Here is a 27632-nt window from a genome sequence, read left to right as displayed (position 1 = left end):
AATAGTTTGTTAGAATGTCGTTGCACAGTGCTAGAGCAAGAAGGAGGCATAACCTTAATCATACTTTTGTCAAAACCTGTTGTAGGTTTTGCAAACACTGCATTCACTGCATGTGCATGAGCCTGTTTTTTCTGGGAGTGGGCACAATTGGCATTTTTGTGCCGTTGGAAACAAACTACGTGGATATGGCGTTTTTTTCCACAAGTATAACACGTTGCGTTATGTAATGGGCAATCCTGTCTTTTACGATGAGGAAAATGTCTAGGCAAGACTTCACTAAATTCACAGTTCTGTTTACATGTCTACTTGGCAGTCTGCGCATCTGTGTACGTACTTGTTGTTGTGGCTGCTTGGGGTGGTCGCGAACAAGGGACGACTCGCTCCATCAAGTCAGAGCCTGGTCAAACTTATTGGCCGCTATGGCACCCGAATCATATTGCTCTAAGTTTTGCAATACTTGGGGAAGTGATGGTTTGGAGTACTTTACGATCTGTTCTCATATTCTATTTCTGGGACATTGAATGTTATTGCATCGTGGATCATTAAATCACTGTAAAAGTTGCCACAACTACACATAAATTTACACTTCCGAGTCATGCCCGTTAATTCTGTATACCACTGGTGATACGTCTGTTCTGGCTTTTTTCTGCAAGCAAAAGAACTGATATCTAGCTGCAGCTACTTGGGCTTGCTGGTCATAGTATTGCATTAATGCAGCGATTAATTGGTCATAGCTGAGTTCACTGGAGATGCTATTGGGAATAGCTTTTGTATTAACTTGAACACTGTGGATCCAACAGTCGAAAGGAAGTATTGTAACTTTACAATACCTTGGACACAATGTGCTTTGAACTGAGTCAGGTATTCAGTCCATTCCTCTTCTGTTTCATTAAATTGCCAGAACGTTGGTATACTGTTCAGCAACACTTGTTGGGCTGGTAGGTCAGTTGGTTGTATTTTTGCAACAAATGCAGCTTGTGCAGCCAGTAGTTGTTGTATCGTCATCAGTGAGTTAGCAATTTATTGGTTCTGAAACCGAAACACTTGTGTTAGATCCATCAAATTGGCCATCTGTGGCTGAGGCAAGGGGGCAGGTGGTGGAGAGGGTGGGGAATTCATTGTCTACACAAATATATTATAGCAAAAAAACAACTAAAGCCTTTGAAAAGAGAAATTTGATTAGTTCTGCGGCTCCCCACCTGGAATACGTGCAAGAACACAACAACAAATCAACAAATAGAAACACTTGAACACCATCACCACTGCATGCTAAAACACAAGAGAAGCAAACAAAATCCTCAGCCAAGTTGACTAACTTCAATTGCTACTGAATTATCCCATCCTCATCACCACTGTAGTATCCTCGTCACCACTGTAGAGTCTTGTACCACAAGGAAGCAAGGGAGAGGATGTTGTTATGGGTGGCTGGTATCCTCTTTTTACGACACAAATGCACATGTGTATAAATACAGTTCTATACGTACATGAACATTTCCTTAACTTGGATAGAGTCCATGTGTTGTGGTACAAGCTCATCACTAATAGTCCTCTTGTAGACAATATTGGTAGACATGCAATAGTTGCTAATCTGGACACCATATACTGTCGTAACCTGCAATGTGAACTGAGCCTGCTTTGCAAATATACTGATAGATGCCAAACTGGAAGAGTGAGGCAAGTCAGTGAGTGAGGCCCTTCGGCCAGTGACGGTGGCCTAAATACATGCTGTTGAAAAGGTGTTGGTGCCACCCAACAGTTTACTTTTCTTGTGTCCTGGTACCCGCTCTCAGTTCTTGTCTCCACATAAACTTCATTGCTCACCATGCCCCATTGGCTCTGTTACCTGTGCATCACATGCCGAGCCCATTCACCCTTCCACGCCTCCCTCCTGCATTTCCAGCCTGCAAACCTGCTGCCTCCCTCTGAGCCACTAAACACCCACCCTAAATCCCACTTCCTGTCTCCCACATATCTCTCCCTCTGCACTAGACCTCCAACCCAACACAACCCCCAGCTCAACCCACACCACTTGTTGAAGTGCAGTCCCAGCATTGTGTGTCTAGCTGGACATTTTAGAGGCACAGGTGTTTGTGGGAAGGGGGGGGGGGGAGGGTGGTACACATTTAAAAGTATGATATTCCAAGACCCAGTGGCCTCCATGTATAGATTTCTTTTGGTTAAGGCAAATGCTGGGCTGAATCTTTGAAGTGGACAAAGATGATTTCTCTCCCCGTCCTTCCCCTCAAACCAAGCTTGCGCTCTGTTGGTTATGACCTAGTCATTGATTGGTCATTAAGTAGTAATGTTTCTGCCATTCCTGACAGCTTTTAATGGAAACTAATACGTAAATAAAAACAATAAAAAAAAGTTGTGTATATCACCAAGAAACCAATTTGATTTTAAGTATTCTTGTTAAATCAGTAATGGCATCAACATTTGTTTTTCAGGAGATTCTCAGCTGGCAACCTCAACAACTCAACCCCAGAAAAAAGATATTACTACGAGGAAGAACTTAGGAGGTAAATTTACATTTCTTGGATTAATGTAAACAGAATGATTATATAAGCCATCAATTAACATAAAATGATTAATGTTACTGAAGCATTAGAGTGATCTGTTTGACCATGATGTTCAAGGTTGGTACTAGATATGAAAGAAAGATTTTGCTCATTCCGTATAGTAACATAAATTTCACAGAAAATTAAGAATTTTTGTGTGTCTTTGCAGAGGAGTTGAAACAGAAAAGACCCACTTAAAAAGCAGCTTAGATTAACATCAGGAGAACTGAGTCTCTGTAGCATCCCATGACAAATTATTTCTTCTACACTCCAATATCATTCATGAATCAAAGGCAACTGTTAAAAGGCATTAATCTCACTCTAAGAATAACACTTTACTTTTTAAAAACTGATACATTACTTGAAGTGCAGAACAGAATTAGAAACAACTTTCAATAAGAACATAGCCTTTCCTGGCATGTGCTGCTAATGAAATCTTCTCAGGCTTCCATCTAGGTGACTGCAGTGGAGTTGTGCAACATTTTGATGAGTGTCCCTCATGTCACCGTCTGGCTAAGTGTTGAGACTGCATGGACACACACACATACACACATGCACGCAAGCGCACACGCGCACGCGCTCACACACACACACACACACACACACACACACACACACACACACACACACACACACACCTAATGTATTCCACACTGTGTTGTAAGATACAGTGATGTGTGTCATCAGTATAGTGAAGGTAACACTCGTAAGTGGTGCTTTATAAACTAGGTATTTGCAGTTTGTCATTTATACGGGTAAACATATCTTTCATTTTTGTCATGGTTGAAAGATGGCTGTGATGTTTTTTTGAAAATACTCACAATTTTGGCTGAAGGAGGCCTATTGTAGGGGATAAAGGCAAGATTCTCTTTCTCTTACTCTGCTTTGTTGGGCTTGTATTATTTTGTTTCTTCACTGCACATCTAATCTGTACTTTACCCATTTTGGTGAAACACTTCTTTAAGGTGTTGCAGCTCTGATGTCTTTGTACAAATTGTTTGTTTCCTGAGAGCTAGAGTTGTTAGAACAGTGTACCAGTATGACTGATGATGATGACAGCTCATTAAACGTGGGTATGATGATGATGACAGCTCATTAAATGTGGGTACGGATCTGTATGGGTGTTCTTTCCTGTAGACTGAATGTTCTAAAGTAACATGGGCTTTTCTTTTTATTAGAATATATGAAACTGGAAGACAACCATCCTGTTCTAGATCCATCATGAATGGTATGTTTTGGTGGATGCTGCCTAAAATTTGCAAAGAAGGTGTACCACAGTAGTCAATAGTCAGCACCCTTACACAACCTACTTCAGATGTGCTCTTCTATGTCAGTCTCTGTATGGTACGGGCTTTCATAAAAAATTAATGATGGCCCTCAACTATGTACCCTCAGACTCAGAGTTGAATTATTAAAAGTTTTGGCTGGTTTCATTGTCTAGGGACTGGGATACATAGTTGCCGCATTACATGCCAAATACTGCTGAGTCTACAGTATACAATATGAATACACACATGAATCGAATGGTCGAAGGTTCCTATCACTCGGCAATTGCGAATTTTGAATGTAACATAGAAATTAAAAAACGAAAATTGCAATTAAATAAAATCTGAAGGTACTATTTTAATGACTTCAAATGATGAGTACGATAGGAGAAGTACCTATAAGAATGCCGTTTATTACTGCAAAACACTTATTTGAATAACATGGAAATAATAGAGTCCTACTTCACATAATCGGTTATGAACAACAACATGGCTCACGAGATATTCACTTCTGAACACATACTATGTCTTCACTGCAGAAGTCATGGAAATCTCACAAGTGTACAAGTCGGCACTACAAAACATTTTTATCTCCTGCGACCACACGCAAACTGCTCAACACTCTCCAAGTATTTCCTGCGACCGTCCATCACACCTTCCCGTCCCGCACACCCCATGTCCTGTGCGCAACCAATGCTCCTCCCCCACTTCCATACAGTCTCTCCATTGACTTCGGTAGTCACCTACCATAGTAACGAGCGCTGTGATTGGCTAGAGTGCTCCTGCCATATCTTCAAGCCAACACAAACTCTCAAACTTATTGGAACACACACAGAATACATTGGAACACACACAGAATACTGGATTTACATTTAAATAACTTGAAATTAAATAAATATTCCTATGGACAGACCATAAACACACTCTAACCCACATTATTAAATACATAAACAAATCAAATAAACATATATCAAAGGAATAGAAACAAAAGTAGGCCAATAGCCTAATGTATGTGTGCTTTCTAAAACACAGTAAATATTTGACCAATTTCTTCATGAATGGTATATATTGGATATAAACAAAGACATAGATGAATAAATATAATTATAAACATGCTGATACCATTTTTTCGTGTAACTATGGAGAACTTATGGCCTGCTGCGATCAATATTAATTGGCCACTTTCACCTCCAGTAACTCATGTACTAATCAAGTTACATGCCTGTAATTCACACCAATTTAAGTTTACACTAATAGCTTTCTAAGGACATGTTGATGGACAAAGTCGGATGAACCGTTTATATTTTGGAAATTCATTTCTGGGTGTTACTTGTGTGATTTACAGTCAGATACTAAACTTTAAACTAATAAAGATATTGAAAATCTGATTACACCAACAGAATCGTCGTGCAAGTAATGGTGATGTGCATGTTTCTTTTTGATGTATCATGATTCCTCTGGCTGTTATTAATTTCTAATTGAACTGTAAAATGTCTGCCATTATGGTTTTACAAAGTCCGCCATCTTTGGCACTCCTGGCCATCAAATCACCTTCATTGACACAAAGCCCATTCCTCGACACAGTCTCAACATGGCAGCCCTGTGGGCAGCCTGGACCACTTGCTGGGGCTACCCCTCTTACTCCGGCTAATGTTCGGCATCACGTAGTTGCTGATGAGCCCCGGCTCACCGAGTGGCCCGTGCAGCCATGCCAACTCCAAACTTAGAATATTTTCAGGCCGCCACAACTCGCTTGTTACCTCACACACTTCCACTTATTAACATTCTTCAGCTCATGCAAGTACATATAAAACAAATTGCAAAGAACAAAATTAAATGATTAAAAAGCCAGGCCAATAGTGTTTACAAACTTTTTGTAATGGTGTGAGAGTGATATGCATTTTGAAATAAACTTAAACTAACACAAATTATAAATGAAACGACATATTAAATAAATGCCTGCATTTCAGTTAGGCATAAACATTGTGTGTGTGTGTTTTTTTACAAGAAATAAATATTTTTTAAATGCACTTTCAGTTATGTGCGATTTTGTAAGCACTTCTTGTGGCACTCAATAAGCACTAAGGCGCGTTCTCGCACATCAGTCTTTTGACCAAGTGCCTCACAGAAGTTGTGTCTGCCTCTGAATTTCGAGCTCCACTGTTTATCGTGAGAAATCTGTCTACAATGAAAAGCAAAAGTAGAAACCTGTCAACAAACCATTTCCCAGATCCAACCAGGATCCTCGATAAAGATACTTTAGGAACGAAGTCACAAGGCAAATGACTGAATCACAGTAAGCTCAAATTCCCACAAGTTCTGTTTAATTGACGTTAATAAATCCTTCCTACCTCCATGCACCAAAAAATATGTGCACATACAATTACAATTTTAATGCCCTTCAAACTGACCACTAAATTCTGTGCCACATTCTTACACAAAGCATAAATCAATACATAGTTTACTTAAATCCACGAGGTCACTGACCTCCACGCACCCTCAGTGACTGAACTTCCCCTTCTTGTACATGTACAATGCCACAATAAAGTAACAAATTAATAATGAATCCCCAAGTAAAACATATAAAATGATCCCTCCAAATTTACTACCACTAATTACAAATTAGAACACCTTTTCATTTCTCCCCTTTCTCTATATACAGCTTCAACTCTGTCACATTTCTTAGACCCAAAGATTTTCCTGAGACAGGGTAATTTAAATGGTATGCATTTGGATGAGGGCACTCTGCCACAACAAATGGTCCATAGTACAACTCAAATAATTTCTTAATCTCCCCATCCACTTCGCTGGAACGCTCTTTGGTGGATACAAGCACTTTGTCACCCACTTTGTACTTCATCGGTTTGTATCGCCCATCGTGCCACCTATTCCTTTCAGCTGCTAACTTTTTCATGTGGGCCGTTACTGCCTGCTCTCTTTCAGCAGCCGATTCAGCTTTTCACGGCAGCTATTCTACTGTTTCTGTGAGTAGGAACTTTGGTTTCACCCAGGTCATGACTTCCAAAGGTAAGTACCCCATAGCCTTACTTTTTATGCTTTTGAGTACATCCTCAGACACACTCACGTATTCCACCCACTTGGAATGACAATTGCTGGCATACATCCTACATAAACCTCCTACTTCCCGCATATACAGTTCACATGAGTTGCTTGGTGGGTGGTAGACAGATATACGGATATGTTGCACACTCTTGTCGTTCATGAACATGTTTCAATCGTTCAAAGTAAACTGTTATTCGTTGTCAGACAACAGCCTTAGTGGTTTTACAATATTCTTGAAGCAAGCTTTCTCCACTTTGTCGATCAGAGTTTTTGTATTCGCTTTCCGTATCAGATACAGTTTAATGAACTTAGAGAACATGTCCACTACATCGAAGATGTACTTCATGCCACTGCGTCCTGTGGGAAGTGGGCCAAAATTGTCCACAGCCAGTTACTCGCCCACTTTATTGGGTATAATTCTTTGCATTTCGCCCTGTTGTGCAGTCATGCAGTATTTGACCCATTGACAACGGTCGCACACTGCCAGCTGTGCGTGGACCTGTCTGGCCATGTTATTTACATGGGCGTATTCCTCAATGATTTCAGTGCACTTTTTGGCCCCCGTAATGTCCCTGACTTAAATGGACATAGTCTATTAACTATTCCACATACCTATTGGGAAAAACCAGTCTCCATTTGTCTGTCTCTTCATCTTTCTGCCGGAGTAACACTCCCTTGTGTATCTTAAAATATTTTTGTACTTTCTCGTGTCCCTTGCGGTCGAAACTCACCTTAATGGGTATCAACTCAGGATCATCATTTTGTGCTTGCCGCACATCTTTGCACAGTGCACGAATTTCTTTCTTCCCCGCTAGCCCCTTCTTATACAGTAGCTTAAATTCGTTCGGCTCCTCCCTTCCATCATCTTCTGCCCCCACTGGTAATCTGGACAGAGCATCGGCAACACAATTTTCTGTACCCTCGATGTAGCGGATTTCGTATTCAAATTGCTGCATGAACATTGCCCAATGCATTAAATAGTCATTCAGTATCCTGCAGTCCTGCAGATAACTCAGCACCTTGTGGTCCAACAACACTGTCACTTTTCTGCCCTCTAACTACATGCGGAATTTCTTAATTCCGTGCTCTATCAGGAGCATCTCCTTCTGTGATATGCTGTATCCCCGTTTGTGCTGATTTAGCACGCGGCTGGAGAATGCCACACTACAGTGTTCAATTTTTCCATCGTCTAGCTTTTCCTGAAATAGCTCACAACCTATTCCATAGTCCAAACTGTCTGACGCTAAACAGAAAGGGAGATTCATGTCTAGGTAGTACAACTTCTTACTGTTGCACAATTTATCCTTTACATCCTGGGATTCCATTTCACATTCCTCGGTCCACCTCCAAGCTGCATTTTTCTTCAACAATTTGCCTAAATTCGGAATATTCACTCCTTCCTCCTCCAAGAATTTTCTGTAGAAACCACACAGGCCCGAGTATGACATCAGTTGTTTCGTACTTTTGGGGCTATTACATTCGGCAATTGACTTTAATTTTCCGGAACTTGGTAAAATTCCTTCCGAAGTAAGGATATGCCCCAGGAATAGAATTTCTGCTTGAACAAACTCACATTTTGCGAGCTTTTAAGTCATCCCACTGGTAGTCTCAGAGCCATGAGTACTTCCTCCAAAACTTGACAATGCTCATTCCATGTTTCTGTAGCAATCAATATATCATCTACGTGTATCACGAGTTTGCTCATCTGGCTCTTCCCCAGGACATGACTCAACGCTCTTACAAAAACTGCCACAGAAATTGGAAGTCCAAATGGTACCACCATAAACCAGTAGCTTCGCCCCTCAAAAAGGAAAGGAGTGTACTGTCTGCTTTCCTCTGCCAATGGGATCTGCCAAAATCCTGAGGTCAGAGCAACACTGGACATTAAATTCATATTATTAAAATTCTGCAGCAGTTCCTCCATATTGCCAGGCTGGTCTGATTTCCTTACAATTGCTTTATTTATTTTTCTTGCATCTAATACAATTCTGAGCGAGTCATCACGTTTTTTAACAATAATGATAGGATTGCAGTAATCACTCCTACATTGTTCAACTGTACCCCAAGCCAACATTTGTTTTAATCAAACTCTGATGGCATCCTGATCAGCTATAGGTATTACATATGGTTTGCACTTTATTGGTTCATGAGGTTTCACTTTTATAGAGTACTCGAAATCGGTAACTTTACCAGGTCGATCCGAGAATACGTCCTCGTAGTGGTACAAAAACCCTTCTGATATACCCTTGACTGTATCTCTCACTTCCTTAATTCTGTTATGCATATTGACTTCCTCACTCCGACCCTCAGTAACTATTGCTTGAGCAATCTGATTTTCACCTGTTTAAAGTCTTAAATTTTACTTGCCCTTTTTCATTCTGAAATTCAAACTCTAGGCATTTCCCTACACAGTTAAGCGAAGTATTGTATTTGCACAGGAAGTCAGTTCCTAAAATTTCCTCCTTTACTAAACCACTCACTACAAAACATGCTATCTCGAATTTATTTTCTCCATATTTAAATACTAAAAGTATTTGTTCTCTTGTTGACTTACTCATACCACCAACTGCCATTTTAATCTGAACTCTAGTGACTGGGAAGATTACTAGTTTCCTATTTCTGATCATGTTCATAAAACTTTCTGACACGGCTGACACATTACTACCTGAATATAGGAGTGCATCTACCACTTCTTTGCCAACTTTAATTTCATAATTGGCTGTACATTTACCAACGACCTCACACTGTGTTTTGTGAGAGGTTCACTGTACAGAACTCTCTACTGGTTTTGCAAAGGTTTTTACACTTCACATAGTACGCTGAATAACAGAGAGCAAAGGAATTACCACTTTGCAGGACACAAATCCCGGACGAGAAACCTCCAATTGTGGGCTTTCTTAAAACGTGTGACCCTCAACTACATACCCTCAGACTCAGAGTGGAAATATTAAAAATTTTGGCTGGTTTCATTGTCTAGGGGCTGGGATATGTAGTTGCCACATTACATGCCAAATACCGCTGAGTCTACAGTATACAATATGAATACACACATGAATCAAATGGTTGAAGGTTCCTATCACTCGGCAATTACGAATTTTGAATGTAGCATAGAAATTTGTAAATGAAAATTGCAATTAAATAAAATCTGAAGGTACTATTTTAACAACTTTAAATGACGATTACGATAGCAGAAGTACCTATAAGAATGCCATTTATTACTGCAAAACACTTATTGGTGTTGATGGTCCAGCAATTAAATAAAATATAAGTTGAATAACAGGGAAACAACAGATTCCTACTTCACATAATTAGTTATGAACAACAAAATAGCTCACGAGATATTCACTTCTAAATGCATACTACGTCTTCACTGCAGAAGCCACGGAAATCTCACAAGTGTACAAGTCGGCACTACAAAATATTTTTATCTCCCGCAACCACACGCAAACTGCTCAACGCTCTCCAAGTATTTCCTGCGACCGTCCATCACGCCTTCCCGTCCCGCACTCCCCGTGTCCTGTGCGCAACCAATGCTCCTCCCCCACTTCCATACAGTCTCTCCATTGACTTCGGTAGTTGCCTACCATAGTAACGAATGCTGTGATTGGCCAGAGCGCTCCTGCCATATCTTCAAGCCAACACACACTCTCAAATATATTGGAAAACACACAGAATACTGGATTTACATTTAAATAACTTGAAATTAAATAAATATTCCTATTGACAGACCATAAACACACTCTAACCACATTATTAAATACATAAACAAATCAAATAAACATATATCAAAGGAATAGAAACAAAAGTAGGCCAGTAGCCTAATGTGTCTGTGCTTTCTAAAACACAGTAAATATTTGATCAATTTCTTCATGAATGGTATATATCGGATATAAACAAAGACATAGATGAATAAATATATTTATAAGCATGCTGATACCATTTTTTCGTGTAACTATGGAGAACTTATGGCCTGCTGCGATCAATATTAATTGGCCACTTTGACCTCCAGTAACTCATGTACTAATCAAGTTACATGCCTGTAATTCACACCAATTTAGGTTAACACTAATAGCTTTCTAAAGACATATCGATGGACAAAATCGGATGAACCATTTAGATTTTGGAAATTCGTTGCTGGGTGTTACTTGTATAATTTATAGTCAGATCATCATCATCAGCTATCTGCTATATTAGCAGGTCCTTTGCCTCTCCATTTTCAGCGATCCATTGCTTCCTTCTTAAGGCTGCTGTATGTTGTACCGTCCATCATGTCATACAGTATCTGGAATCTCTTCCTTCCTCGCTTCCTTTTCCCTTCTACATAACCTTCTAAAACTGTTTTTATCAGTCCGTCATTCTTTCTTAATATATGCCCAATCCAATTTCTTTTTCTTCTCTTTATTACATCTAGTAACTGTCTTTTCTCTCCCACTCTTCTCAGTACCTCTTCATTTCTTACTCTGTCCATCCAACTTATTCTTTCCATCTTCCGCCATGTCCAGATCTCATATGCCTCCTGCCTTTCTCTGTCTTTTTTCCTCATAGTCCATGTTTCAGCGCCATATAGAAGAACACTCCATACAAGACATTTTATGAGTCTCTTTCTGAGTTCTCTGTCCAGACTGCTGCAGAAGATTCTCCTTTTCTTATAAAACGCCTCTTTTGCCATTGCTATCCTTGTTTTAATTTCTGTGGTGCAGATACTGAACTTTAAACTAATAAAGATATTGAAAATCTGATTACGCCATCAGAATCATCATGCAAATAACGGTAATGTACATGTTTGTTTTTGAGGTATCATGATTCCTCTGGCTATTATTAATTTCTACATAAACTGTGAAATGTTTGCCATTATGGTTTTACAAAGTCCGCCATCTTTGACATTCCCGGCATACAAATCTCCTTCATTGACACAAAGCCCATTCCTAGACACAGTGTCAGTGTGGAATTCCCAGCCACGCGGCCGGCCTGGACCACGTGCTGGGGCTACCCCTCTTACTCTGGCTAATGTTCAGCATCACACGGTTGCTGATGAGCCCTGGCTTGCTGAGTGGCCCGTGCGGCCAAACCAACTCCAAACTTAGAATATCTTCAGGGCGCCCCAACTTGCCTGTTACCTCACAATGACATACTGTGAGGAGGTGGTACTAACAGTGCACAGTTCCAATCTAAACACTTCTCCTATTATGTGGATGACACCTTCATTGTGTGGTAACATGGCAGAGGGGCCCTGAGTAATAACAACGGAATATATAACTTTCATTTTTAGATTTTTTTAAAAGAAAAGCAGATTGTACACTAGGACATGTAATGTGCAGAAAGAAGACCCACACAGATCTGTACTGTCATGCAATGAGCTTTTATCATCCAGTGCATCGGTATACTATTCTAATAATTCTCATTCATTTGTGACAGACACAGCCTTCCAGCTGAGCTGAAACACCTTAAAGACGCGTTTTGCCAAATGAGTATAGAGGAGCAAAAATTTGATATGCATTGAAGAAAACAAATTATAGAACCATGTGCAAAGAAATGGAAGAGAAACAGAAACTCACCTTAATCCCATATATTGGGCCTCCTTCAGCCAAAATTGTGTGAATGCTCAGAAAAACATCACCAAAGCCAAGTTTTGACTGCCACAAAAATCAAGAGATGCAAAGACCCAGTGTATACAGCTTCTCAGGAGGGTGTAGTCTTCAGAACATCAGGCAGATACAGTGCCTTATCTAACAACATTGCATAGAACACAATATATGTGTTCTTCTGGGGCACAAAGAGAAGTCAGGAGTGATGGAACACAGTCCAAGTAAAGGACATACACACCAATATGAGAAAAGAAAACTTTTATGCTGAGGTAGTGGATTTGGGAGAACATTAAAGTTTCGTACATAACTCTGCACTGCCAGCTACATACTGACCCTTTGCCCAGCAGATAATGCTTCACAAGTCCAGACAAGAATGAATGTGCCGAGAGTCAAACAGTTCTCTGTACCTCGCACCGTGGGCCATTGATACCCGTGCCAGTGGGAAGGGGTGGAGAGATGTGGCCACCATTTAAGTATACATATGGGACATGTGATCTGCAGTATTTTCATTGCATTTTTCTCGTAGAATTCTCATATCTTCCTGGGTCACATTACAAGTACTTCATGATGTTTCGGCAAAGGGACTCATTTTCATGGGGTGGGTGGGGAGGGGAGGGGGGCTGTAATGATGCTCAGCTGTGAACTGTGATCTCTAGTGTCTGCGCTATTGCTGTCAGGTGCAGACCTCACTGTACGGAAAAACGTTTCTTTGAGACTAGACTATAGACTCAGCTGTAGACCACTGTCTTTGTTAATTGGACTGACTTGGACCCTAATTTCAATGGCCTCTTGAATGAAACATTCCCAGAATGGGGAAGATTGCTTAAGTATCTCGATTTTTTTATAATCCATAGTATGGCCAGATTTCATCCTGTGGTTAGCCACAGCTGAGTTGATGATCTGATGTAAATCAGTGTGGTATTTATGTTCATGGCTCCTCTCTTCCACTATGCATATAGTTTCCCAAATGTATGCTTTTCTGCACTGAAAGGGAATTTAAGACTTGGCCTACTTTTCTTTAGGTGTTGCTCAGGAAGCACACTAATGATTTGTGCTCCTGCTCTTGTCTGTTGTCTACGTACAGTGTGTCTACATGCATGCCTTACTTGCTTGCTTGCTTGCTTTTTGTGGGACAAGAAGGAGTGGCTGCCCTGCTTACTCACATTTCTGTGTAGACTTTGAGACATTACTTTGATACCAACTGTCTCCAAGAAATCTCACCACATAAGGACTACATCAGTCATTCATATCACAAAACAAGTCAGCTTGGCACTGGTAAAACAGAGTTATCACTATACTTGTCACTACGTGGATACTACCTTGAAAAAATTGTAAGATGTCCATAAGAGAGCTTCAGCACTGTCTCCCTCTTCATAAGATAGACTGATAGTGTCGTGTGGGCACAGGCAGACAGCACACAAAGACAATTTACAAATGAACAGACATCAAAGTATGAACTTCTTGCAGCATGCAGAAAAAAATCACGCAAGAACCACCAAAAAGTGAACTGTGATCAACCTTCCAGGGAGAACGAGCAATGACACAACCGTATTGGTGCTCAGTAAAGGACTCAATTTAGACCTGACTCCAACATCAGTACATCATAAGTAATGTGGAGCAGGCCACCCATATTCTGTCAGTCAACAAAGCTGAAGAAATACACTTTGAAACATGGTGCATGCTCAGCATTGCCACACCACCAATGAGCAATATTTCAAAGGTGGAATGAGTGCCTGTCCACGAGTATTGTTGCAATCCAGTGATGGTTGTCTTGTTTCCTGACAAACAGAACACTACGGTGTCCTCCTGTGCTCAGAAAACAGCAAAAAAATGTGTGGAATTTTGGTGATGCAGTGTACACAAAATTAGAAGGAGAGCTGCCAAGCTGCCTCCAGAGGAAGACCATCAAACTTCTTGACAATACCTTCTAAGCAAAAACTGTCAAAAACTTCGACCACAAGTTGCTGCACCTCCATAACTTTAACAGCTGCCCTAAGTCCACAAAGAGGACATTGCACCATGTCCCATATTCTGCAATATAGGAGCAGCAAATACAGCTTGACGAAATACGTGACTGCTCTCTTGAATCTGTCTGTGGGAAAATGTGAATATCATACCCACAGTTCCATTCATTTTGTACATCTACAAGAACTTTGCCGTAATGACAGTGACCTGTTGATGAGTTAGACATAGTGTTCCTCTTCACCAGGTAATGCTAAATGATTCCATGAAACTGATAAGCAACAAATTAAAGACCAACCTGATGAGAATCTTCATGTATGTGCTTACCTCAACTTATTTCCTGTCTGATGGAAATCATTATGAACAGACAGATGATATAGCCGAGGGGTGTCCTCTGTTGCCAGTCATGGTGAATTTATTTATGGAAGGCTCTGGAGCTAGCCCAATGAAAACTACCTTTTTCTATCATTAAGTGGATGACATATTTGTCATTTGGCCGCATGGACAAGATGGCTTGGATAGATTTCTCCATCACCTCAACTTGTTTCATCCCAGCATACAGTTACCATGAAGGTGGAACAAGATGGCACCCTGCCATTTCTTGATGTCCTGGTGAAATGGAAACCAGATGGCAGGCAGGGAAACAAGTTGTAGAGAAAACCAATACACATTGACCTGTATCTCCATGTCTCTAGTAATCACCAAAACTTCTACTGGGAAGGAATTTTATGTGCACTGGTTCACAGGGCACAACCCATCTGTGATGAAGGTAGCCATCCAGCTGAGCGGAAGCAACTAGTGAAAACATTCCAAAGAAATGGGTACAGCAGAAAAAGCTAAGACATGCATTTAGACAGGCTGTACCCAGACAACAGCAAGAAGAAAAGAGGCGCAAAAATCATTAGTGTGCATCCCATTTATCAGGAATGTCTCCAGAAAATCAGCAGAATAATGGACTGACAATGTTAAATTTGTATTCCCCCACCCACGATCTTCACACTACTGGGTTCAGTAAAGGATGATCTAAACTTTTGCAAACCAGTGTCCTTACTAGTGCAGCACAGTGTACATTGAAGAAACAGTACACATGGTAGAAGAGAGATGCTGTGAACGAGAACACCACTCCGAAATATGCCAGACCACCAAAGAAGTCATGGCTGACCATAGTATAAAACATTTTCTTCAGGCAACTGTTAAGAGCATTAGTATATTTGTTGAAATGGATAATGAACACAGTGCTGTACAGTGTAAAATGAAACCTTCAAAAAATAATGAAACTTCAGAAAAGAAATACAATTTAACCAGAAATCCTAAGATTTTAATTATTTATGAAAAATTTAATTTACAAAGACACCATCACACAGCATTCATGCATTTATATGACATGAGAGAACACTGAATGACTTGAAAAACATAAAGGACGTAACTACTCTGCATTCCAACACTGGCTCCTACAACAGGTAGACTACTGGTAATCCAAGTTAAAAGTGCAATCTAATACATCACAAAGTTAAATCAAAGATCATATGATCACAGACAGACTGAGAATAAAGTGAAGTAAAACTTGGTATTATCACAGAGCGGTATACAATCAGTGGGAAAATTAGCTATTAATCAAATGATTGCAATGATATACACTTTAATACATCATATTCAAACATTTTTAAATACCACATTTTCAAATTTTTATACACATAAAAAATATAATAAAAATGAACTTATAAAAATAAAGATTATATGTCATGCTGACAAATGTCTTATTCAAGTAAAACATAATCTATAACTTGGTTCAGATTTCACATCAATGCATGGAAAAAGTATTTAGGCATGTCAGTAAACCTTATTGGAATCATTATCAGTAGTAAAAGCAGTGTAAAATCAAAATGATGAAGTACATATACTGTTTTGTCTCTGCATAAAACACTGAGCCTGTACAGAAAAGATCACAAAGCAAATATAACAAACATTGCTCAAATCTCAAGACTTAAGAACAATCTAAATGAAGAACCTGATGCATCAGGAGAAGCAAGATTTGAATAATGTATAATGATGTCATACGAAAACTTTTTTTATGCTTTTGCCATAATACAGAACATAGTATATTGAGAACTAGAAGAGACAAAGAGCATCTGCACATAGACACTAATAACATTATTCCTTACATAAGACATGTGTGCCCATAATTTCCAGTAATGCCAATATATAAAAGTACTATCACAGTTCATATTGTCAGGGATCTGCCAGTAACTTCAGTCTCCTAAACTGTCAGTGATACAACCACACCATATGTAAGAAAGGTTAACAGAGCTCCGAATGTCAAATCTATATTTAAAAAACTGTAAATTGATCCGTCAAAAGGAAACAAGATTTTATATCACATATATACAAAGAGATTATAAAAATGGGCATATTATACTCCTTGGTATAAAGAATGTGCTATGAAGAAGAAACACAGCGTCTGGACACAAATAACGGAATTATAAATTTATTTACCTACAACAGGAGATGGTGACTACATAACAATAAGCTATATAGCTTACATTATGACATCGTGAATAAGCTCTCCTAGTTATCAGGTTTTATCTGTCTGGGAGTGGGCAGTAACTAACTTGTTTCACTTGGTTACTTGTTTCACATAAAATATAAGGGATGTAATCTTAACTTACTCGTATAACATGTTAATCCAGATGATAAAATACATCTATGTGTAAGAATTTGAAAATGGCAGTAGGGGATAGTATTACTGTAATAATATATACCGAATATGGAACCTTTGGCTATACCACAGCAGGCATCCTGTATGTCATTTAGACAACAGTGTAATTAATTTCAGTATTGCACCTCTATTGGCACTAAAGTGATATATTTTAAACAGTGGCAACTTAAAGGCATAGTTATGAAGTTCTAGATAGCATATCACTTGTCACACCCTATTTTATTCTATTGGTTCAGCAGCATTCTTCATCATACATTTCTCATGGAAAACATAACTATTATTAATGATGTAGTTAAGCTTTTGACAAAGCAAGTAACCTGGACTATTGATATACTTGATGATTGGCCTAATCGTGTCCCACTTTTGTGTATCTTTGGTTGGACCATAAGCCACATTGGATTTGGATTCATTACAAGTGCATTTGAAGTTCATTAGACAAATATCAAATATTACTTTTTTTCTTTTAGATGTTTTTGGAAAGAATGTGTGGGGTCATTTTCTAGTTTTGTAGTGTTATTTGATTCAATAATATCATGTGCTTTAATAATGTAGTCATTGATACATAAAACAAGTAAAGAACTGCCTTTATCTCTTTTCACTATTAAGGCTTGTCCCTCATCAGGCCGTTTGTTAATATTTTACAGTGTGATGTTCAAGGTTATTAACTTTGTTTCTCTTATTTTCTTGTACATAATAAATATATTAAAAGACTAGTTGCAAGTATGAAAGTATTAATCAATCAAAGTGAGAATTCATTAACAGAGAAAAGCTAAATTTTTTAAACAATATGTACGGTAACCCCCCCCATGAACCATGGACCTTGCCGTTGGTGGGGAGGCTTGCGTGCCTCAGTGATACAGATGGCTGTACTGTAGGTGCAACCACAACGGAGGGGTATCTGTTGAGAGGCCAGACAAACATGTGGTTCCTGGAGAGGGGCAGAAGCCTTTTCAGTAGTTGCAGGGGCAACAGTCTGGATGATTGACTGATCTGGCCTTGTAACATTAACCAAAACGGCCTTGCTGTGCTGGTACTGCGAATGGCTGAAAGCAAGGGGAAACTACAGCCGTAATTTTTCCCGAGGACATGCAGCTTTACTGTATGATTAAATGATGATGGCGTCCTCTTGGGTAAAATATTCCGGAGGTAAAATAGTCCCCTATTCGGATCTCCGGGAGGGGACTACTCAGGAGGACGTCATTATCAGGAGAAAGAAAACTGGTGTTCAACGGATCGGAGCATGGAATGTCAGATCCCTTAATCAGGCAGGTAGGTTAGAAAATTTAAAAAGGGAAATGGATAGGTTAAAGTTAGATATAGTGGGAATTAGTGAAGTTCGGTGGCAAGAGGAACAAGACTTTTGGTCAGGTGATTACAGGCTTATAAATACAAAATCAAATAGGGGTAATGCAGGAGTAGGTTTAATAATGAATAAAAAAAATAGGAGTGCAGGTTAGCTACTACAAACAGCATAGTGAACGCATTATTGTGGCCAAGATAGACACAAAGCCCATGCCTACTACAGTAGTACAAGTTTATATGCCAACTAGCTCTGCAGATGATGAAGAAATAGATGAAATGTATGACGAGATAAAGGAAATTATTCAGGTAGTGAAGGGAGACGAAAATTTAATAGTCATGGGTGACTGGAATTCATCAGTAGGAAAAGGGAGAGAAGGAAACATAGTAGGTGAATATGGATTGGGGGGAAGGAATGAAAGAGGAAGCCGCCTTGTAGAATTTTGCACATAGCATAACTTAATCATAGCTAACACTTGGTTCAAGAATCATAAAAGGAGGTTGTATACCTGGAAGAATCCTGGAGATACTAAAAGGTATCAGATAGATTATATAATGGTAAGACAGAGATTTAGGAACCAGGTTTTAAATTGTAAGACATTTCCAGGGGCAGATGTGGATTCTGACCACAATCTATTGGTTATGAACTGCAGATTGAAACTGAAGAAACTGCAAAAAGGTGGGAATTTAAGGAGACGGGACCTGGACAAACTGACTAAATCAGAGGTTGTACAGAGTTTCATGGAGAGCATAAGGGAACAATTGACAGGAATGGGGGGAAGAAATACAGTAGAAGAAGAATGGGTAGCTCTGAGGGATGAAGTAGTGAAGGCAGCAGACGATCAAGTAGGTAAAAAGACGAGGGCTAATAGAAATCCTTTGGTAACAGAAGAAATATTGAATTTAATTGATGAAAGGAGAAAATATAAAAATGCAGTAAATGAAGTAGGCAAAAAGGAATACAAACATCTCAAAAACGATATCGACAGGAAGTGCAAAATGGCTAAGCAGAGATGGCTAGAGGACAAATGTAAGGATGTAGAGGCTTGTCTCACTAGGGGTAAGATAGATACTGCCTACAGGAAAATTAAAGAGACCTTTGGAGAGAAGAGAACCACTTTTATGAATATCAAGAGCTCAGATGGCAACCCAGTTCTAAGCAAAGGAGGGAAGGCAGAAAGGTGGAAGGAGTATATAGAGGGTTTATACAAGGGCGATGTACTTGAGGACAATATTATGGAAATGGAAGAGGATGTAGATGAAGACGAAATGGGAGATAAGATACTGCGTGAAGAGTTTGACAGAGCACTGAAAGACCTGAGTCAAAACAAGGCCCCGGGAGTAGACAACATTCCAGTAGAACTACTGATGGCCTTGGGAGAGCCGGTCCTGACAAAACTCTACCATCTGGTGAGCACGATGTATGAGACAGGCGAAATACCCTCAGACTTCAAGAAGAATATAATAATTCCAATTCCAAAGAAGCAGGTGTTGACAGATGTGAAAATTACCGAACTGTCAGTTTAATAAGTCACAGCTGCAAAATACTAACGCGGATTCTTTACAGACGAATGGAAAAACTGGTAGAAGCAGACCTCGGGGAAGATCAGTTTGGATTCCGTAGAAATGTTGGAACACGTGAGGCAATACTAACCTTACGACTTATCTTAGAAGAAAGATTAAGAAAAGGCAAACCTACGTTTCTAGCATTTGTAGACTTAGAGAAAGCTTTTGACAATGTTGACTGGAATACTCTCTTTCAAATTCTAAAGGTGGCAGGGTTAAAATACAGGGAGCGAAAGGCTATTTACAATTTGTACAGAAACCAGATGGCAGTTATAAGAGTCGAGGGGCACGAAAGGGAAGCAGTGGTTGGGAAAGGAGTGAGACAGGGTTGTAGCCTCTCCCCGATGTTATTCAGTCTGTATATTGAGCAAGCAGTAAAGGAAACAAAAGAAAAATTCGGAGTAGTTATTAAAATTCATGGAGAAGAAGTAAAAACTTTGAGGTTAAAAGCAAAACGAGGATAATGGAATGTAGTCAAATTAAGTCGGGTGATGCTGACGGAATTAGATTAGGAAATGAGACACTTAAAGTACTAAAGGAGTTTTTGCTATTTGGGGAGCAAAATAACTGATGATGGTCGAAGTAGAGAGGATATAAAATGTAGACTGGCAATGGCAAGGAAAGCGTTTCTGAAGAACAGAAATTTGTTAACATCGAGTATAGATTTAAGTGTCAGGAATTCGTTTCTGAAAGTATTTGTATGGAGTGTAGCCATGTATGGAAGTGAAACATGGACGATAACTAGTTTGGACAAGAAGAGAGTAGAAGCTTTCGAAATGTGGTGCTACAGAAGAATGCTGAAGATAAGGTGGGTAGATCATTTAACTAATGAGGAGGTATTGAATGGAATTGGGGAGAAGAGGAGTTTGTGGCACAACTTGACTAGAAGAAGGGATTGGTTGGTAGGACATGTTTTGAGGCATCAAGGGATCACAAATTTAGCATTGGAGGGCACCGTGGAGGGTAAAAATCGTAGAGGGAGACCAAGAGATGAATACACTAAGCAGATTCAGAAGGATGTAGGTTGCAGTAGGTACTGGGAGATGAAGAAGCTTGCACAGGATAGAGTAGCATGGAGAGCTGCATCAAACCAGTCTCAGGACTGAAGACCACAACAACAACAACAACAATGTACAGTAACAATAAGCTTGAAGAACAAGCCTTAATAGTGTAATCAGATAAATGTAGTTTTTAATTGTTTTATATATCAATAATTACATTAGTAAAATACATGAAGTTTTTGACTCAAATAACATTACAAAATTAGATAATGATCCCACAGATTCTTTCCAAAAATCCATGAAAAAACAGATAATATTCAGTATTTGTTTAATAATTTTCCAAAAAACAATGCATTTGTAATGAACCCAAAATCACCTAGGCTTAGGTCCCAATTGAAGATACACAGATGTGGCATACCGTTGAGGCCAGTTGTCAATTGTGTCAACAGCTCAATTTACTTATTTTGTCAAAAGCTTAAGTACATCATTAATAATAATTATGTTTTACATGAGAAATGTGTGATTGAGAAGGCTGCTGAATTGGTTAGACTTTTTAATGAGATCCTTGTGCCTGATAATACTTCCTTTTGATGTAGCAAATTTATATACTAATTTATCAGTTGAAGAATCTATTGAGTTAGGGAGAACCTCCTACTACACAAGAAATTGAGCATCTCTCAAATTAAGGAATTAATTGAACTTTTGTTCCTAGTCATATATTATAATTACTTTTCTTTGGATGGAGAATTTTATAGATAGCCAAGTGGCCTCTCCATTGAGTGTTGCCAGATTGGCACCCTTACCAGTACTTTTCTTGACAGCATTGAACATAATAAATTTTTGAATAGTAATTTTGAAGCTGTTAAAAAAAAAAAGAATTACTATGAATGATATGTAGATGACACCACCATTTTGATGGATGGTGATAGTAATGATGTGGAAACATTACATCAGTTATTTGATGGTGTGTATCCTTGTTTGAAATTTATTGTAGAAACTGAAGGAAATAGGGGAATTAACTTTTTGGACCTTAGAGTGGAAAAATATGATAGCAAACATCTTTCATGTTTATAGAAAGCCAGCCACTACAGATACAATCATTAATAATAGCTCCTGGCGTCTAGAAATGTATAAACATGCTATTTTTTTATTCAGCACTAGACAGGATGATTAGGCTACTACAGTAGATCAGAATGTGGAAAAAGAACTGAATACATTGAAATATATAGCTGATAAAAATAGATTTGGTCCTTACATTGTAATAGGAGTATTCAGTAAGAAAATGAAAGTTAAGGAGAAGACTAATAATTATACAATTGCTTTGAAAAAGATATGCATATCTCAGCAATACATCTGCTCTAGGGACCCTCTTGAAAGCTCGTAATCACACTCCAGGCAACATCTCAGATCAGACAGGATTATTGCTCAGAGCTGATAAAGGTATTAATATTAATTTGTTAGAAGAGACTGAAAATATTGCAAACTTGATTTCACACCCAGGTAGAGTTCTTAATGAACAGACTGATTAAAAACAAAAATTATTTGAATACCTTTGCTACTTTATTCAAAATATATTAATGACATGGAAAAATGTGGCTACAGCCTAAAATAACTATGTTTTTGCATATTTATAGGACAGATATCCATATGCTGTGGTTTTTTTATAGGATATTCTTTATAGTATGGAGTTTAATATATCTGTTTTCATAATCTCTTTGTACAATATTTTCATATGTGATATAAAATATTGTTTCAACTGACATGTCAGATGTATATTTTTAATTTTTTTATAGATTTTATGTGTTCTGAGTTCTGTTAACCTTACTTATGGTATGGTTGGATCACTGACAGTTTAGGAGAATGAAGTTAGTGACGGATCCCTGACAGATATTTACAGTGTTCGTAATTTTATATAGTGACGTTATTGGAATCGTTAGGTGCACACGACTTATGTAAGAAATGATGTTAGTACTATGTCCAGATGCTCCTTCTCTCTTTGCATATTTCTTATTATCCAATGCATAAAAACATTTTTGTATGACACCAGTAAATGTGATTTAAATCTTTTTCTCCTGGTGCATCAGGTTCTTCATTTAGGTTGTACTTAGATTTTAGCAATTTTTGTTATTTATTCTTCATGATCTGTTCTATATAGGCTAACCGTTTTATGCTAAAAGAAAATAATATATGTATTTTGTCATTTTGATTTTACGCTACATGAGAATTGCCTTTACTACTTGATACTGACTTCAATATGACGTGACAGACATTGTCAGTATGACATAAAATCTTTGTTTTTATAAATAATAAAATATATAATAAAAATAATTATACTTCTGTTGACTTGTGCATTAAAGAACTGAAAATGCTGTTAAAAATAGTGCATATAGTTGCATGCTTATTCAATTAACAGCTCATTTTTTCACTGACTATATAATTCTCTGTGATAATAACAATGCAGGAAAAGACAGATTGCTACATACCATAAAGAAGCATGTTAAGTTGCAGACAGGCACAATTAAAAGACACTTACATAAAGATTTAGACCACAGGCTTCATCAGCAAAAGAAAAAGACACCACACCATTCATACATACAAGCAAGCATATGTCACTCACACACAATCGCCAACTCCATCACCTCAGGCAGAGATGCTCCAGCCCGAGATGCTGGAGTTGGCACTGATGTGTGCATGATGTGTGCTTCTTTGTATGTATGAATGATGTGTGTTTTTCTGATGAAGGCTGTGGCTGAAAGCCTGTTATAAGGGTCTTATGATTGTGCCTGTCTGCAACTTAATGTTTCTTCTTTGCAGTAAGCAGCAATCTGTCTTTCTCTACATTGTTGATACTCCTACCTGGAGTTTCCATACTCTGTGATAGTATTATGTTGTACTTCACTTTACTCTCTGTCTGTATTTGATCACACGATCTTTGGTTTAACTTTAGATCAGACATGTAACCTCAATTATCAGTAGTCTACTTGGTAAAAGTTGTATGAGCCAGTGCTGCAATGCAGAGTACTTTTTTTTTAAGCCATTGAATGTTCTCTCATGTCATACAAAAGCACGAATGGCATGTAATGTTTTCTTTGTGCATGATATTTTTTGTAACTATTTAAAATCTTCTGTTATGATTTGTGTGAAAATTGTGTTTCAATTTCAAAGTTTCACTATATTCTATTGGTTTTATTTTTTGTGTACAGCACTGTGAAAATAGTCTTATGACTGAAACCATTCATGAATACACTGATATACAAGACAGCATTGTGTTCATCATGCATTTCAACAAACATAATACAAAAGCTGGCTGTACTATGGGTAACAAGAAGCTTAGGCAAGGTTTCTCAATCTGGGATTGTTTGGTTCTCTTGCCATCTCACAGGTCTTAGTAAAAGTGTTCCAGCAATGAGGAAGTATTAACTCTATTTTCCAAGAATTGGTCAAGGATAAAAAAAAATTTCTTAATCAGAAAAACACTCATGACAAAAATAATTTAGTTTTGATAAAGACTGGATTATTTTTTGTGATGAGAGAGTCTCTCTGCTACACTGGAATTTTCCATAGTGTGTTCAGAAATTAGTGATATGCTGAGAAATTAAAAAGAAAAGCCTGCTTGGTAACAGAATGTAGTGCATGAATATATCACTAAACATTATACATGTCAGCTTCTAAGGTCTTTTATTCACATCTCCATGTCCCACAGTAAATCTTCAGCCATGCTGTCCTTCAGTGATAATCTCATTATAGAATTAAACTGTATGTTGATGGTCTTAGTTTTAACAAATGCAACACATTGTTTGCAATGTCCTGTAGAAACAAAGAGTTTCAGCAGCATAGTAGCCTGGCCCATAATTCTTTTAATTCTTTGTAATGAAGTTGAAAGTTATTGTTAATGCTAATAGGTCAATATTGTTGTGTCTCATTTCATCTTGTAAATAACTGGTCTCTTCAGATGTATACAAGGTCATAGTCTTCCTCAGTTTCAGCTCCTAATTAATGCTTTAATCATTTGTAAATGTTTACGACTGGTAGTTATTGTGAATACATTAATAAATTAAAGCTGATGCCGTTGTTATTGTTGCTATCAATACCATACTTGCCAGTGCAGTGCTACCGGTTGTGTCCTGACCATATAATCTACAAATTTTGTGCAATAATTTTGGATCAGTCCACTGCAAATAGGATATGAAAGTTATAATTTAAGTGAGTGTTTAAAATGAGACAAATAATAATGGGGAAAAAATCCTACTACTATAGTTTGTTTGTTTCTTTTCAGGTAGCACAAGAAGCCACATAAGGAAAAAGAATTCTAACTCAAAGTCTCATAAGAAACTCAAAGGAAAGGATACTTGTAAGATGACAGGCTCAGAACGCACAAAATGTTCAACTGCAGTGAAACCGTATTGTGTTAAAGCTCACAAGTGTACGTTATGTGATGCAGCATTTGTGCGTGAGGATTCATGGAGGAGTCATATGCGTCAGCACCAAAATCAAGGAGCGTATCTGGGAATAGTTAACGACAGTGAAACCCTAGCATCTGTACATTCCATTGCTGCAAACAGTGAAAAGGCCCTTCCGCTAGAAAATGAGCTTGAGGCTTCCAGAAGTTCAACAGTTGAATCTAAACAGACTGTAGTAGCTGTATCTGTTATTGAGAGTAATGTAGAAGAAAGGGAGGTGAGCTTGACAACAAATGGCTCAATAACAGATAATGGAGTATTAACAGAAAGTAATGTTCTTGCAACAAATGAATCTACTGGTACAAATTTGCAGGCTACAAGGGATGGCTGTAACTTGTCTTTCACATCGGATTTGCGAGATAAGGCTACAAAGAATCAACACGTTGAAGTTGATGTGAGTAGTGTACTAGGAAATGATGCTCTCCAAACTCAGCCTGTATTTCTATATGTTCAAAATGAAGCTCTTGTTGAAGAAAGTACTGTTGTTGAGGGTTTTCATAATACTCAGTTCTTTTGACTGAAAGATGTGGATAGTATATTTCTGTTTTATCATACCAAAGTTATTTGGTGCATCAAATTATGAGCATCCCTCTCATGTGATATTTAATATGTTTGTAAGTGTAATTGATATTCTTACATATGAACATGACACATCCGTTAAGACTGGTGGGAACAATCGAAGAAAATAAGTAATTTATTGTGTACAGAGGGTTAAAAATTTTGGAAAACTAATTACAAAGAAAAGGACAACAATTAATCATCTGTTGTACAAAACAATGTGATTATGTTTTGTGACTGTCATTCTTATTTTTCATCATTCCATGAGTAAAAGTTCATTTGTTTTGCTGTTGTAATAGCTGTTTCATTACAGTGTATCTCAGAAATTACTGTATGTGTGTTATCTGTTCAAAGGATGCTTCATTGTATGTAAAGGCATTCAAACTGGTATTTTCATTTGATATTAGGAGCCAATATTTACAGATATGCTTTTACACTTACTCCATGTTGTGATAATTTTATATTCACTGTTACTTCTTAAGAATACTTCAGTATCATATAATAATGCTAATGAACATTTTGGTAGGGGAATTCTGTGTTTTTCTTATTGACAAATTCATGTTGGCATGTCTCAGTCATGTTAATGTTGTCCTTGAGTAAGACAGACTGTGTGTATATCTCATATTTTCTTTGGCTTTTGCAATCATTTATATGTGAAATTGCATAAGCCTCTTTTTTAGCAAACAATACTGAGTAAATTTTATCCTGCAACCAGTAGTACCTTCAACTTTTTTCCCCCTAACTCAAATAGCTGGAATATTGATATAAAAATAGCTGAGATGACTTAATTCATCCCAGTCTAAAACATTGTGGGAGTAGTTTTATCATAATGCAATTCTTCTTAAGTATTTATACAAGAACTGACTATTTTTATTAAAAGCTGTGTGTAACAATTCCATTTAATGAGTGGAAGGGAATATTAAAGGCTCAGTGAATTCCTTACAACTGTAATGCTCACTTCATGAGTTACAATGTTAATGTGAAGGAAAGTAGAATTGAAATTTTGCATCACATATTATTTTTATGCCGAAATTATTTAAGTATGGTACGAGGATGAACAAAAATATACACTAGTAAACCAAAATTCATTGAAAACTTTAAATATGTATTACAAAGAAAGATGATGTGTAGAAGGGCAAAATTCTGACTTTTGACTCAATGAATATATTAAGTTATTGAGGCCTTCAGCAAAAATAAATGTAAATGAATGGGATATCTCTAGAAGCCTCAGCCAGATTTGCTAGTGATATTTATATTTTTTCCACATAACTGTTAGAAACTGAAAGAAATTAAATAAAAATACACACTGGATATTTGTCAGTGTAAGCATTTATTTAATAATAGCACATGAAAAAACATTTATGTTGTAAAGATTACATACATTATTCTCCTGTCTTATAAACATTTATTTGATTTCTGGATGACATATTTGACACAGCATTATGTTACAAATGAGTAAAACTGTATGCTGTCAATGCTGATGTTTTTATTTTCCAGTTTATAGAGTTTTTTGCTATGAGAACGTTTCTGTATGACAACAGGGTTTTCCCAGACCTGTAATTGGAAAACAAGACTGGTTATTTTATTTATTACATTCTT

At 37.9% G+C, this 27632-nt stretch overlaps 1 protein-coding gene across 3 annotated transcripts in view; it reads left to right on the top strand.

Annotated features, from left to right (window-relative positions):
- LOC126262200 (zinc finger protein 236-like) overlaps positions 1-27383 on the top strand; it is a 312637-nt gene extending 285254 nt beyond the window's left edge. For all 3 annotated transcript variants that reach the window (XM_049958617.1, XM_049958618.1, XM_049958619.1), the window contains exons 8-9: positions 2448-2519; positions 25292-27383. In XM_049958617.1, coding sequence (XP_049814574.1) covers positions 2448-2519; positions 25292-25992 — 773 coding nt within the window. In that variant the 3' untranslated portion in view covers positions 25993-27383. The remainder of the gene's footprint in view (positions 1-2447; positions 2520-25291) is intronic.
- The last annotated feature ends 249 nt before the right edge of the window (positions 27384-27632 follow it).

This window comes from Schistocerca nitens, chromosome 6 (genome assembly GCF_023898315.1).
Source record: "Schistocerca nitens isolate TAMUIC-IGC-003100 chromosome 6, iqSchNite1.1, whole genome shotgun sequence".
In the NCBI taxonomy this organism is placed as follows: domain Eukaryota; kingdom Metazoa; phylum Arthropoda; class Insecta; order Orthoptera; family Acrididae; genus Schistocerca; species Schistocerca nitens.
Note: the sequence above shows the minus strand (reverse complement) of the source record. Positions and strands in the feature narration are given on the sequence as shown.